This window comes from Protomyctophum parallelum (genome assembly GCF_964188405.1).
Source record: "Protomyctophum parallelum genome assembly, chromosome: 5".
NCBI lineage: Eukaryota > Metazoa > Chordata > Actinopteri > Myctophiformes > Myctophidae > Protomyctophum > Protomyctophum parallelum.
In genome coordinates this window covers 32,279,910-32,295,600 of record NC_139702.1, presented here as the reverse complement: position 1 = coordinate 32,295,600, position 15,691 = coordinate 32,279,910, and the positions used below count along the sequence as shown (strand labels likewise).

General features: G+C 42.0%; 2 protein-coding genes across 2 annotated transcripts in view; one reads left to right on the top strand and one right to left on the bottom strand.

The window, feature by feature from the left end:
- fam83gb (family with sequence similarity 83 member Gb) overlaps positions 1-15,691 on the bottom strand; it is a 106,703-nt gene that overhangs the window by 21,241 nt on the left and 69,771 nt on the right. The gene's annotated exons all lie outside the window — the stretch shown is intronic.
- Positions 13,416-15,600, top strand: LOC310859336 (guanine nucleotide-binding protein G(I)/G(S)/G(O) subunit gamma-13-like). The gene is made up of 3 exons (XM_083765811.1): positions 13,416-13,624; positions 14,551-14,655; positions 15,192-15,600. The coding sequence occupies exons 2-3, from the start codon at positions 14,558-14,560 to the stop codon at positions 15,295-15,297; spliced, it is 204 nt and encodes a 67-aa protein (XP_083621937.1). The 5' UTR covers positions 13,416-13,624; positions 14,551-14,557; the 3' UTR covers positions 15,298-15,600.

Below are 15,691 nucleotides of genomic sequence, written 5' to 3'. Positions count from 1 at the left end.
TAGAGTACAGTAGTACTGCCCAGCGCTCAAACACAAAGACAAAGTAGAGACAGAGGTGAGTTTTCTTTTACTGTGCGATTCTTTTGCACCCATATTATAACTGGCTGCACCCTGGTGAACTGAGCAGCACCACGTGGCTAACGAATAAACTAAACTGTTTAATGTAACACTAGGATTGTGAGAACGTTGTAGCATATCTGGTATAATCGGCTCAATAATGGCCTTTGAGTAGGCCCTTAGCAAAGTTAGCAGGCATGTCAATGACATGCTTTAGCTTTTACACATGCTACACACACGGCACGAGGTAGTTAATTATTGCTGGTCATAGGCATTTCAAATACTTTAATTTGCACATTTTGCAGACTTCAACAAGTTGGATCTATTTTGAGCTGAACACCATATGGACATTTCCTCATCCGTTAACATGTTGCAATCTTTAACAACGAATTTAAGTGTCAAGTAACTAATTTGCATATCATTTGAGAGACTGGTTGCAGACCACTACCTTGCATGTGTGTTCTACTAGAGCAGTTCCCAAACTTTTTCATGTCGAGGACCCCCAAATTCACACTAATTAGCCCGCGGAACCCCATTTCAGAAGATATGCCAAGAACCCCCATAAAAAGTTTTTTACGGCTGTAGCAGTTATTCTCAACCCATTTAATTTCAAGGACTCCCAGTTTGACTTGCATTAGTCTGTCTACGGACCCCCATTTAATGGCATTTCTATCTTTGGGACCCCAATTTATATTGTAAAATCAATGTTAATTTAACTAGTGTACAAATGGACCCGTTGGTGTCCATTTTGTGTTCTCAAAGTGCATGCCAGATAAACTGGGTGGTCTTTGGCTCCGTCATTGGCAGTCACTCAACTATCCTACACTCTAATCTCTATACTAGGTTCTAGTCACTGGTGTAGTGTTTGTATGTACAGCTAATTAAGGTTGTAATCACTGGTGACCTGGTCCTATGAAGCTAGAATGTGATCATCACTGACCTGGTTCTATGAAACTAGACATTAAGCCACAATGTTCTCTCTGGTATTCTAGGTCTGGCCATGATGCTGATGAAAGGACAAGACACACAAACTGGTAATTATTTGACAAACGGATCCGTGTCACTTATTATTATAACCTGGCTATGATGATAAACTTGCCCTCACTGAATATGTAATGATGGACTTATTTTACTGAGCCACATGTTATAATATCCAGAACAGTTCTGGTCTCACGACCACCACGATTTAACGTGTTTTACCTTTCATAACAGGCCATCCATGGGTGACAGGTTTGCCAACTGTTATGGCTTTTGTAAGTAAACCTTTTCGCTTTCATGACATTAAGCCCATACGTATTTAGTATCATGTACTCGACAGGATAAAGTATTTGTATCATGTACTCATGGCATGCTGTCCTATGGACCAGGGTTTTGACTGTAGCCTCAGGTTCTCCAAGTGCATGCCAGATAAACTGGGTGGTCTTTGGCTACCGTGGCTCCTTATGTGTCATTGGCAGTCACTCAACTATCCTACACTTCTCTAGGTTCTAATCACTGGTGACGCTAATGTTTGTAATATACATGAGATAATTTCTTTGAAGGTTGTAATCACTGGTGACCTGGTGCTATGAAGCTAGATTGTGACCATCACTAGCTAGACATTAAGCCACAATGTTCTCTCTGGTCTTCTAGGTGCGTGTGGCCATGATGCTGATGAAAGGACAAGAAGACACAAACTGGTAATTCTTTTTACAAATTGATCCGTGTCACTTATTATTATAACCTGGCTATGATTATAAACTTGCCCTCACTGAATGTAATGATGGACTTATTTTACTGAGCCACATGTTTTAATGTCCAGAACAGTTCTGGTCTCATGACCACCATGTTTTAACGTGTTAAACCTTTCATAACAGGCCATCCATGGGTGACAGAGGCTTGCCATGTCTGGATGACCATATGAACAGGTACAGTAGACTTTAATCTGTTTTACAGCTGGTACTCTTAGCTTGCTGAGAAAGCTTGTCCTCTGAACACATGTCGGCATTTGGCTGAAACTGCAACTAAAATCCTACATTCTTCCTCATGTACTTTTAAAGCCAGTGATGACAAACATAATTTTTTTCTGACACCTCGTATGAGAGTTGCACTGCAGCTCCTGATTCTAATGCTTTATCTGAGGCTTCTGTATCATGTAATGTTTGAGAAAATTTTTTTTTTTTCCCCTTCAAAATTGGCATGTCTCCATCACTCTGCTTGTGAGTCCTACTGATGTTCACTATTTTTCCCTCATTTGGTAGGTCAGTCTGTACCAGGAAGAAAAAGGACCAATACTTTGACATGAAGGCAAGCTGATTTCCCTCGGTCATGAGTGAAAACTAAAGGCCTGACGACAACTAGCTTGGAAGACTAATAAGTCTATCAATACTCAAAAGCCAGATGTGAGTCAATGTGTCGGACTTGTTTGAACCACAATGCCAAATGCTGTCAGTTGTTCTGGGTTTTGCTAAATGGTGCCATGAACATTTTCGCTTTCATGACATTAAGCCCATAAGTATTATTTAGTATCATGTACTCATGGCATGCTGTCCTATGGACCAGGGCTTTGACTGTAGCCTCACGTTCTCCAAGTGCATGCCAGATAAACTGGGTGGTCTTTGGCTACCGTGGCTCCTTCAGTGTCATTGGCAGTCACTCAACTATCATACATTTCTCTTGGTTCTAGTCACTGGTGACTTAGCAGTGCGTTTTAAGTAGCGGGCGAGCATCGGCCGACACATCGCCTGTTATCGCCTGAAAAGATGTTTTTTAGTTTTTAGTTTTTTTTTAAATATTTTTGGGTGACGTTGCTCCACCGTCTTTTCGACCATCGCCTGCTGTCGCCGGTAGTCGCTGGGTCCCATAGACAAATAATGCACTAATGGAAAATTGTTCTGGCTGTTGCCTGCTGTTAAAATGTACTATAATGTTTGTAATACAGTTAATTTCTTTCAAGGTTGTAATCACTGGTGCTATGAAGCTAGAAGGTGACCATCACTGACCTGGTTCAATGAGGCTAGACATTAAGCCCCAATGTTCTCTCTGATCTTCTAGGTGTGTGACCATGATTCTGATGAAAGGACAAGACATACAAACAGGTAATTATTTGACAAACTGATCCATGTCACTTATTATAATAATAACCTGGCTATGATGATAAACTTGCCCTCACTGAATACCTAATGATGGAATTATTTTACTGAGCCACATGTTTTAATGTCCAGAACAGTTCTGGTCTCACGACCACCATGTTTTAACGTGTTAAACCTTTCATAACAGGCCAGCCATGGGTGACAGAGGGTTGCCATGTCTGGATGACCATATGAACAGGTACACTAGGCTTTTATCTGTCTTACAGCTGGTACTCTTAGCTTGCTGAGAAAGCTTGTCCTCTGAACACATGTCGGCATTTGGCTGAAACTGCAACTAAAATCCTACATTCTTCCTCATGTACTTTTAAAGCCAGTGATGACAAACATTATTTTTTCTGACACCTCGTATGAGAGTTGCACTGCAGCTCCTGATTCTAATGCTTTATCTGAGGCTTCTGTATCATGTAATGTTTGAGAAATCCTGAATAATATTTTTTTTCCCCTTCACAATTGGCATGTCTCCATCACTCTGCTTGTGAGTCCTACTGATGTTCACTATTTTTCCCTCATTTGCTAGGTCAGTCTGTACCAGGAAGAAAAAGGACCAATACTTTGACATGAAGGCAAGCTGATTTCCCTCGGTCATGAGTGAAAACTAAAGGCCTGACGACAACTAGCTTGGAAGACTAATAAGTCTATCAATACTCAAAAGCCAGATGTGAGTCAAAGTGTCGGACTTGTTTGAACCACAATGCCAAATGCTGTCAGTTGTTCTGGGTTTTGCTAAATGGTGCCATGAACATTTTCGCTTTCATGACATTAAGCCCATAAGTATTATTTAGTATCATGTACTCATGGCATGCTGTCCTATGGACCAGGGCTTTGACTGTAGCCTCACGTTCTCCAAGTGCATGCCAGATAAACTGGGTGGTCTTTGGCTACCGTGGCTCCTTCAGTGTCATTGGCAGTCACTCAACTATCATACATTTCTCTTGGTTCTAGTCACTGGTGACTTAGCAGTGCGTTTTAAGTAGCGGGCGAGCATCGGCCGACACATCGCCTGTTATCGCCTGAAAAGATGGTTTTTAGTTTTTTTTTTAAATATTTTTGGGTGACGTTGCTCCACCCTCTTTTCGACCATCGCCTGCTGTCGCCGGTAGTCGCTGGGTCCCATAGACAAATAATGCACAATGGAAAATTGTTCTGGCTGTTGCCTGCTGTTAAAATGTACTGTAATGTTTGTAATACAGTTCATTTCTTTCAAGGTTGTAATCACTGGTGCTATGAAGCTAGAAGGTGACCATCACTGACCTGGTTCAATGAGGCTAGACATTAAGCCACAATGTTCTCTCTGATCTTCTAGGTGTGTGACCATGATTCTGATGAAAGGACAAGACATACAAACAGGTAATTATTTGACAAACTGATCCATGTCACTTATTATAATAATAACCTGGCTATGATGATAAACTTGCCCTCACTGAATACCTAATGATGGAATTATTTTACTGAGCCACATGTTTTAATGTCCAGAACAGTTCTGGTCTCACGACCACCAAGTTTTAACGTGTTAAACCTTTCATAACAGGCCAGCCATGGGTGACAGAGGGTTGCCATGTCTGGATGACCATATGAACAGGTACACTAGGCTTTTATCTGTCTTACAGCTGGTACTCTTAGCCTGCTGAGAACGCTTGTCCTCTGAACACATGTCAGCATTTGGCTGAAACTGCAACTAAAATCCTACATTCTTCCTCATGTACTTTTAAAGCCAGTGATGACAAACATTATTTTTTCTGACACCTCGTATGAGAGTTGCACTGCAGCTCCTGATTCTAATGCTTTATCTGAGGCTTCTGTATCATGTAAAATCCTGAAGTGTACATCCTCCCCCCCCCCCCCCCCCCCCCACTCGTGACTTAACAGTGCGTTTTAACAGCGGGCAAGCATCGGCCGACACCTCGCCTGTTATCGCATGAAAAGATGTTTTTTAGTTTTTAGTTTTTTTTTTATCTTTTCGGGTGACGTTGCTCTGCCCACTTTTCGACCATCGTCTGCTATCGCCGGTAGTCGCCGGGTCCCATAGACAATAGGGCATTAACGACTTGAGATTTTTCCCAGTCGACTTGTCGGACAGTAATTTATCGATAAGTCGAATTATCGTTTCTGGCGGCGGGGGGGGGGGGGGGGGGGGGGATTTAACAGGGGCGGGTGGAGCTGCCGCGCGCTCAAATACGGAGCATGTCAAACATAGCACTGCGCATTCAGTGGCCTCTCCAATATGACACAGTCACAGTGCATGTATCAGATCTATATCAGAGGTTCCCAAACACCGGTGCCGGTCCGCGGGACACGTGGCACTGGTACGCAAGAGGGGAATTCTACGTTTTGCGTCGTTTAAAAATGTCCAATCTTTGTATCTTTAGCAGCAGCAGCTGTAGGCTATTTTGTGACGATAGCATTAATGAAACCAAACGCTACACGCGGTTCCGGTACAGGATTATTATTTCATGTGAATCATGTCAAAATGAAAAGATGATGTTATCCAGGTAAAGTAGTGGTATTGGCACACAGCGCAGCAGCAGCACCGAGAACACAATGAGAGATATGACATTATTATTCTCCTCCTCCTCCTCCTCCTCCACAACTCGATAACGTTCTCATTTGTTACTCATTTTCTGAGCCATGCAAATAAACAACAACCCGCACTGACCGGAGACGGAGAGGTTCATGTGCGCTGCGCGTAAAGCTTAGCCAGAAACAGACAGTCATTGCGTCAGCATGCATGTAGCCTCGGGAACCCAGACGTTATATTTCCAGCACGGAGGTGAGGGGGATATCGTTTGGGGGTAACGTTTGCGTGCTTCTATCTGTTACTTCTCTGACACAGCGCAGTTCAAACAGACTTCAGCCAGTCTCAATAGTGGGACACCGCGCGCTGAGAGCCACATAGCCTACACAGCTGCATTTGGTTTTTAATTAAGGGCGCGTTCTGAATGCAATGAAAAAAGGGGAGAAAAAAAAAAAAAAAAAAAGCTCAACTTTCGACTCGCGCTGCTGCGAGTCGACTCGTGACTCGTTTATCGATAAATCGATTTTTTGATGAATGCCCTAATAGACAAATACTGGAAAATTTGTCTGGCTGTCGCCCACTGTTGAAGCGTACTGTAATGTTTGTAATATACAGTTAATTTCTTTCAAGGTTGTAATCACTGGTGACCTGGTGCTATGAAGCTAGACATTAAGCCACAATGTTCTCTCTGGTCTTCTAGGTGTGTGGCCATGATGCTGATGAAAGGACAAGACATACAAACTGGTAATTATTTGACCTACAACAGACCCAGTCACGTTTTATAATATTAATAACCTGGCTATGATGATAAACTTGCCCTCACTGAATATGTAATGATGGACTTATTTTACTGAGCCATGTGGGGCGGCAGTGGATTGGTAGAGTTGCCTGTTGGGAACCGGAAGGTTCCAAGTTCGATCCCAGGCTCCCCCTGAGTTTGTGTCAAAGTGTCCTTGAGCAAGACTCTGAACCCCTAATTGCTCCTGATGTGCAGGTTGGTGCCTTGCATGGTTTCCTCCGTCATCATCAGTGTGTGTGTGTGTGTGTGTGTGTGAATGTATGTAATGCACAATCTCTATGTAAAGTGCCTGGAATAAAGGTGCTATATAAATGCACCATTTACAATGTGACTTGGTTCTATGAAGCTAGACATTAAGCCACAATGTTCTCTCTGGTTTTCTAGGTGTGTGGCCATGATGCTGATGAAAGGACAAGACACAAACTGGTAATTAATTTACAAACTGATCCATGTCACTTATTATAATAACCTGGCTATGATGATAAACTTGCCCTCACTGAATATCTAATGATGGAATTATTTTACTGAGCCACATGTTTTAATGTTCGAAACAGTTCTGGTCACATGACCACCATGTTTTAACGTGTTAAACCTTTCATAACAGGCCATCAATGGGTGACAGAGGGTTGCCATGTCTGGATGACCATGTGGACAGGTACAGTAGACTTATCTGTCTTACAGCTGGTACTCTTAGGGACGATTCATACTCCTATTTTAAAGCCGAATAAAAGTCGGTTCGGCGCTGTAGAGCCTACAATTTGACGTCATTTGAGGTTCGGGGGGGGGGCGGGGTACCGTCCTAAAGTCGGCTCTTCGGTGCTACTGAAAATTTCTGACGAGCCGAAATCATTTCGGCACTACAGCGCCAAAACAGCGCTAAAATAGGAGTATGAATCGGCCCTAAGCCTGCTGAGAAAGTTTGTCCTCTGAACACATGTCAGCATTTGGCTGGAACTGCAGCTAAAACCCTACACCTACATTCTTCCTCATGTACTTTTAAAGCCAGTGATGACAAACATTTTTTTCTGACACCTCGTATGAGAGTTGCACTGCAGCTCCTGATTCTAATGCTTTATCTGAGGCTTCTGTATCATGTAATGTTTGAGAAATCCTTAATATCTTTTTTGTCTATCACTCTGCTTGTGAGAGTCCTACTGATGTTTACTATTTTGCCCTCATTTGGTAGGTCAGTCTGTAGCAGGAAGAAAAAGGACCAATACTTTGACATGAAGGCAAGCTGATTTCCCTCAGTCATGAGTGAAAACTAAAGGCCTGACGACAACTAGCTTGGAAGACGAATAAGTCTATCAATACTCAAAAGCCAGATGTGAGTCAATGTGTCAGACTTGTTTGAACCACAATGTCAAATGCTGTCAGTAGTTATGGTTTTTGCTAAAAGGTGCCATGAACATTTTCTCTTTCATGACATTAAGCCCATAAGTATTATTTAGTATCATGTACTCATGGCATGCTGTCCTATGGACCAGGGCTTTGACTGTAGCCTCAGGTTCTCCAAGTGCATGCCAGATAAACTGGGTGGTCTTTGGCTACCGTGGCTCCTTCAGTGTCATTGGCAGTCACTCAACTATCCTACACTTCTCTATCTTCTAGTGACTGTGTGAATATAACATTTTTTTTGATGTATTGCCATGTTTTTGTTCTTGCTTAATGTAAATCGCTCTGGATTAAGTACTAAATGCCTAATCACTGGTGCTATGAAGCTAGAATGTGGCCATCACTGACTTGGTGCTATGTAGCAGGACATTAAGCCACAATGTTCTCTCTGGTCTTCTAGGTGTGGCCATGATGCTGATGACAAGACATACAATTACAAACTGGTAATTATTTGACTTAAAACGGATCCATGTCACGTATTTATATTAATAACCTGGCTATGATGATAAACTTGCCCTCACTGAATACCTAATGATGGAATTATTTTACTGAGCCACATGTTTTAATGTCCAGAACAGTTCTGGTCTCACGACCACCATGTTTTAACGTGTTAAACCTTTCATAACAGGCCAGCCATGGGTGACAGAGGGTTGCCATGTCTGGATGACCATATGAACAGGTACACTAGGCTTTTATCTGTCTTACAGCTGGTACTCTTAGCCTGCTGAGAACGCTTGTCCTCTGAACACATGTCAGCATTTGGCTGAAACTGCAACTAAAATCCTACATTCTTCCTCATGTACTTTTAAAGCCAGTGATGACAAACATTATTTTTTCTGACACCTCGTATGAGAGTTGCACTGCAGCTCCTGATTCTAATGCTTTATCTGAGGCTTCTGTATCATGTAAAATCCTGAAGTGTACATCCTCCCCCCCCCCCCCCCCCACTCGTGACTTAACAGTGCGTTTTAACAGCGGGCAAGCATCGGCCGACACCTCGCCTGTTATCGCATGAAAAGATGTTTTTTAGTTTTTAGTTTTTTTTTAATCTTTTCGGGTGACGTTGCTCTGCCCACTTTTCGACCATCGTCTGCTATCGCCGGTAGTCGCCGGGTCCCATAGACAAATACTGGAAAATTTGTCTGGCTGTCGCCCACTGTTGAAGCGTACTGTAATGTTTGTAATATACAGTTAATTTCTTTCAAGGTTGTAATCACTGGTGACCTGGTGCTATGAAGCTAGACATTAAGCCACAATGTTCTCTCTGGTCTTCTAGGTGTGTGGCCATGATGCTGATGAAAGGACAAGACATACAAACTGGTAATTATTTGACCTACAACAGACCCAGTCACGTTTTATAATATTAATAACCTGGCTATGATGATAAACTTGCCCTCACTGAATATGTAATGATGGACTTATTTTACTGAGCCATGTGGGGCGGCAGTGGATTGGTAGAGTTGCCTGTTGGGAACCGGAAGGTTCCAAGTTCGATCCCAGGCTCCCCCTGAGTTTGTGTCAAAGTGTCCTTGAGCAAGACTCTGAACCCCTAATTGCTCCTGATGTGCAGGTTGGTGCCTTGCATGGTTTCCTCCGTCATCATCAGTGTGTGTGTGTGTGTGTGTGTGTGTGTGTGTGTGTGAATGTATGTAATGCACAATCTCTATGTAAAGTGCCTGGAATAAAGGTGCTATATAAATGCACCATTTACAATGTGACTTGGTTCTATGAAGCTAGACATTAAGCCACAATGTTCTCTCTGGTTTTCTAGGTGTGTGGCCATGATGCTGATGAAAGGACAAGACACAAACTGGTAATTAATTTACAAACTGATCCATGTCACTTATTATAATAACCTGGCTATGATGATAAACTTGCCCTCACTGAATATCTAATGATGGAATTATTTTACTGAGCCACATGTTTTAATGTTCGAAACAGTTCTGGTCACATGACCACCATGTTTTAACGTGTTAAACCTTTCATAACAGGCCATCAATGGGTGACAGAGGGTTGCCATGTCTGGATGACCATGTGGACAGGTACAGTAGACTTATCTGTCTTACAGCTGGTACTCTTAGGGACGATTCATACTCCTATTTTAAAGCCGAATAAAAGTCGGTTCGGCGCTGTAGAGCCTACAATTTGACGTCATTTGAGGTTCGGGGGGGGGCGGGTACCGTCCTAAAGTCGGCTCTTCGGTGCTACTGAAAATTTCTGACGAGCCGAAATCATTTCGGCACTACAGCGCCAAAACAGCGCTAAAATAGGAGTATGAATCGGCCCTAAGCCTGCTGAGAAAGTTTGTCCTCTGAACACATGTCAGCATTTGGCTGGAACTGCAGCTAAAACCCTACACCTACATTCTTCCTCATGTACTTTTAAAGCCAGTGATGACAAACATTTTTTTCTGACACCTCGTATGAGAGTTGCACTGCAGCTCCTGATTCTAATGCTTTATCTGAGGCTTCTGTATCATGTAATGTTTGAGAAATCCTTAATATCTTTTTTGTCTATCACTCTGCTTGTGAGAGTCCTACTGATGTTTACTATTTTGCCCTCATTTGGTAGGTCAGTCTGTAGCAGGAAGAAAAAGGACCAATACTTTGACATGAAGGCAAGCTGATTTCCCTCAGTCATGAGTGAAAACTAAAGGCCTGACGACAACTAGCTTGGAAGACGAATAAGTCTATCAATACTCAAAAGCCAGATGTGAGTCAATGTGTCAGACTTGTTTGAACCACAATGTCAAATGCTGTCAGTTGTTATGGTTTTTGCTAAAAGGTGCCATGAACATTTTCTCTTTCATGACATTAAGCCCATAAGTATTATTTAGTATCATGTACTCATGGCATGCTGTCCTATGGACCAGGGCTTTGACTGTAGCCTCAGGTTCTCCAAGTGCATGCCAGATAAACTGGGTGGTCTTTGGCTACCGTGGCTCCTTCAGTGTCATTGGCAGTCACTCAACTATCCTACACTTCTCTATCTTCTAGTGACTGTGTGAATATAACATTTTTTTTGATGTATTGCCATGTTTTTGTTCTTGCTTAATGTAAATCGCTCTGGATTAAGTACTAAATGCCTAATCACTGGTGCTATGAAGCTAGAATGTGGCCATCACTGACTTGGTGCTATGTAGCAGGACATTAAGCCACAATGTTCTCTCTGGTCTTCTAGGTGTGGCCATGATGCTGATGACAAGACATACAATTACAAACTGGTAATTATTTGACTTACAACGGATCCATGTCACGTATTTATATTAATAACCTGGCTATGATGATAAACTTGCCCTCACTGAATATGTAATGATGGACATATTTTTTTGAGCCATATTACGTTGTAATGTCCAGAACAGTTCTGGTCACATTACCACCATGTTTTAACGTGTTAAACCTTTCATAACAGGCCATCCATGGGTAACAGGGTTGCCATGTCTGGATGACCAATTTTGAACAACAGGTACAGTAGACTTTTTATCTGTCTTACAGCTGGTTCTCTTAGGCTGCCGAGAAAGCTTTTGGCTGAAACGGCAACTAAAACCCTATGTTCTTCCTCATGTACTTTTAAAGCCAGTGATGACAAACATTCTTTTTTCTGACACCTCGTATGAGAGTTGCACTGCAGCTCCTGATTCTAGTGCTTTTTCTGAGGCTTTTGTATCATGTAATGTTTGAGGAATTTGGAATCCTGAACTATACCTAATTTGATATTGTTAAAAAAAAAAAAAAATCCCCTCCACATTTTCTTCCCCTTGCAATTGCCAGGTCTGTCATTTCCAGAAGGCCTTAATGGGTCTGTTACTGTTAGCTAACTCAGAAGGGACAGTCCTCCCGACTCCTGCCACAACATTCCATAAGTGTTGCCATAGCTGCAGTTGACGGAATGTGAGATGTCTACAGGAAGCACTGGTGAGTTTTATCTTCATATGCCATCATCAGACGAAACAACAGGAAGTCAAATAATTGATATCCTGTACTGGGGAAATCTGTTGCACTGAACTGCAGTTTTGTGGGTTTATAGGTTGCTCGCGTTTCCACATGACCTTGAAAAGCCAGTGATGGACAAAACAAATTTCTGACACCTCGTATGAGCGCTGCACTGAAGCTCCTGATTCTAATCTTCATAGCAGATTTTGTTTTGACCTGTACCCATTCTACAAACTGAAAATTTAATCTGTATCTCGGTATGATGAACCGAGACCTCATGGAAACTGTCATACCAGAATTTATAATTTATAATAATCTTGTCTAATCTTTTTCAGATATCGGACATTGAAGAACTTTGAGACCTGAAGCTGGCTTAATGCACTGCCACACACTAACATCCATGGAATTTGACTTTGAGTGTATTGCTCTGCCATTCACATATATAGCCTACTGTATATGGTGAGATTCTGTAAGAAGTACTGTATAAGAGTAATGTTTTATGAAGTAGGCCTATGCTGGAAAAGTCACATGTTGGTGACAAATAAAACATTTTCAATCTTGAAGGCTTATCATTTTTCAGCTCCAAATGTGAGCCTCGCTACTTGACACTTGTGTCTAAAGCAGAGGTTCCCAACCTCTGGTACGTGTACCACTGTTGGTTCTGGAGCCCCCCTCTGGTGGTACACAGGAGTTGCCCAAAAAAGGAGAAATGCAAAAGTGGAATGAAATATTTATATTACATGTAGTTCTGCCAAGATTTGAGGACTGATTAAACACAGAAATATCAGTTGTGCTGATTAGTGTTCTTTTAGACTGTTTTGTCAGAGCAGCTGTATTTTAACATTAGTTAAGGTATCACCATAACCAGGTGATGCATGGATAGCCATTTTCTGAGGTTGGGATGGTCTAACCTAACGTATTCAATCAATGCAATTGTATTTTGCCCAGAGTTTTTTTGATTGATTGATTGAAATCTTTATTAACAGTTTGTAGAATTTACAGTACATTTTAAGCACAAACTCAATACAAAGACTGTCAACTGTGAGTGGACGACCCAATTAAGCATTACACTTGTTTACAACAGGGTCCACATTGTTCAATTCATCAAAACATTTAAAGACATACAAACATTTAGAGACATACAGAGTAAATCGGTTATTCTTAAATTATCTGACTCTTGCGGGACACAATGATTTTAGTAGACTACAGTGCTCGGCCACGGCTATTGACATGTAGTCTACATCAATGACCCAAACTATGATTTTAGAACTACTGTTAATTTTGAACTACTGCCTATAACGCTCTCTGGCAAAAGAATAACTGAGCATATCCATCCTACTTTGAAGTGTTTTTCCACTCGGGTGTGTTTTGCAAAAAAAAATGGGACATAAAATGAGGCTGAAGGGGATTGGGTTACCATTTACATACACGCGAATGCCTACTTTTATAGTTTTGCTTGTGGGACATGACATGGCCTCATTTGCAAGCTTCCTGCCTCAGCCGGGAGGCACTCGGGGAGGATTTCCATACAGCTCGTTTGCCTAACAAACCAGAGGGAGCCCTCAGCCCTGTGCAAGTGCGCATCTCCTTAACAGTCTCTACCAAAGGGAAGGGAGGTGCCCTGCGCCACATCCCAGCCGCACACAAGGACCTCCTGCACTGTCGCTTAAGCAACGACTTCTCTTCTCTGCCGGGGAAAAATCTCACCACATCACATCGTGACAGGCTGTTTCCACTTCCAATCTCGTCCCGACAACAGAACGGTTCTCTCGCTGACTGTTGTAGGCCCTGACTGACGGTGAGCGCACTATTCTAGCTAGATATCCGTTAGCTGATGAATGTTTATTATGGGACGTAAGGCAGGCTGTTTCGAATCGGCTAATGATCATCACGGTACATATTTTAATTCACTAGGCGCTCTTGTTCGATGTAAACAATTGGATGCCGTTCGCCTACCGATATGCATTTATTTTAACATTTTATTTTGCCATTTAAAAGAAAATGTAGCAAATACGGCTGTTTATTGAAGCGAATCTTTAAACATCTGGATATAGGAGCTAGAAAGTAGGCCTGCTGTCTGTTTAGTGCAGACAAGAAAACGATTATGCCTATACAGCCCTGTATGATGGAGGAAGCAGGCTTCTATTGCAGTAGTCAGTAAATACCTATACGATTACACGTGATCATAAATCCTTTGCTTTTGCTTGGAATAATACCGGATGCGGTGGAGCAGATGTTGCCTGACTGATGCGGTCACCTGAAACAGGCTCTAGTCTCCCCGACCTACTTAGATAGATCCATTAAATAGATGAACTGGGAGAGGAAATTATGTTCTAAAAGGTTTCTGAATACACATTTTGACAAGTTGGGTGATCTGGCATTGCAGTTGCCAGTTTTTAGTTCTCAGCAGCTATGAGGATAACACTCGGTCTACTTATTCATTCATTGTAGATTTAAATAGGGACAATGACATCTAACCATTGCTGTCCAACTGTGAGAACATGTAGGGCAGGCTATTAAACAGAGTTTATAGCTACTGCTATAAATAGCTATATGGTTATAAACCGCTGGTTATGAGGAACTCTGATGCACTCTTTCGATTATATAAAAACAGATTAAATTCCTATCAAACGTTTACATGAAGGTACAATTCTGTGACCTGAATTGTGCGTGCTGTGCAGACACAAAACCATGCTGCGCTTTACTCTGTGGTTATGTTTACAGCAGCACCATGGATGAGTTAGATGTACCTCAGATGAAGAGAGAGGTGGAGAGCCTTCAATACCAGCTGGCCATCAACAGAGAGAAGTCCTCCATCACAGTCACAGAGTGAGTACACACACATCTGACTTCTTGTGTACTGGATTAACCGTAGGGATTAACAGTAGAGATGTACAGATGCCATTTATTCCTTCCCGATACCCAGAAAATTGTCCTTTCATTGTAAATGGCATTTAATGTTAGGACAACATTTGGGTTACACACACCAAAAGCTGGAAGGGCAGTGCTTCTCCAAGTGGGATCCAGGCCCAGGGACTGAGGGTTTCTTGAGGGCGTTCCAAATGGACCCTTGCAGGTCTGTAACTCAGTGTACAAATGGAAGCAAATGGGTCCATTTGTACACTCAAGAGTTATGGGGGTCTGTGAAATTAATAGTTTGTATAACCACTGATCTAGGAATAAATATAAAAAAATACATGAAACAGTAGTGCAACATCAACTGAATCAGTCAAAATACAAAATAATTGATTATTGTAAATTACATATGTGATAATGTGTTATGGGAATGGGATACATACAACATTATAGGCAGTATCGGCAGCTTTTCAGATACTGGTATAACTGTGTGTGTTGTGTTGTGTCAGGCTGGTCAAGTGGATCGAGGGGTGCGTGTGTGAAGATCCGTTCCTGAACCCCGAGCTGATGAGAGCCAATCCCTGGGTGGAGAAGGGCAAGTGTGTGATCCTCTAACGGTCACACACAACCATGGACACGCACAAACTAAAGACACATGCACCCACACACACAATCATTATGCACTCTGTCACAATCTCTCATGCAATGCATTTAATATTATTATTAATTATCTATTTATTTGGTCACCCATGAATGCGTTTAATTTATGTTGACGAGTGGCAGACCTCTTGGTGGTATGTGTGAGTGCACAGCACTGAGAGTAGCTTTCTTGCAGTTTCGTTACTGAAGGACCACTGAGCATTGTTATCAAGCGAGCTGTTTTTATTGGCCGTTTACACCGTCAATCAAAAATAAAGACTGTTTTGAATTTAACACAACCACTGAAGAAATGTATTGTGATTATTAATACAAAGGACAGCAACACATTCTCAAGGAGGAACATGTGTAA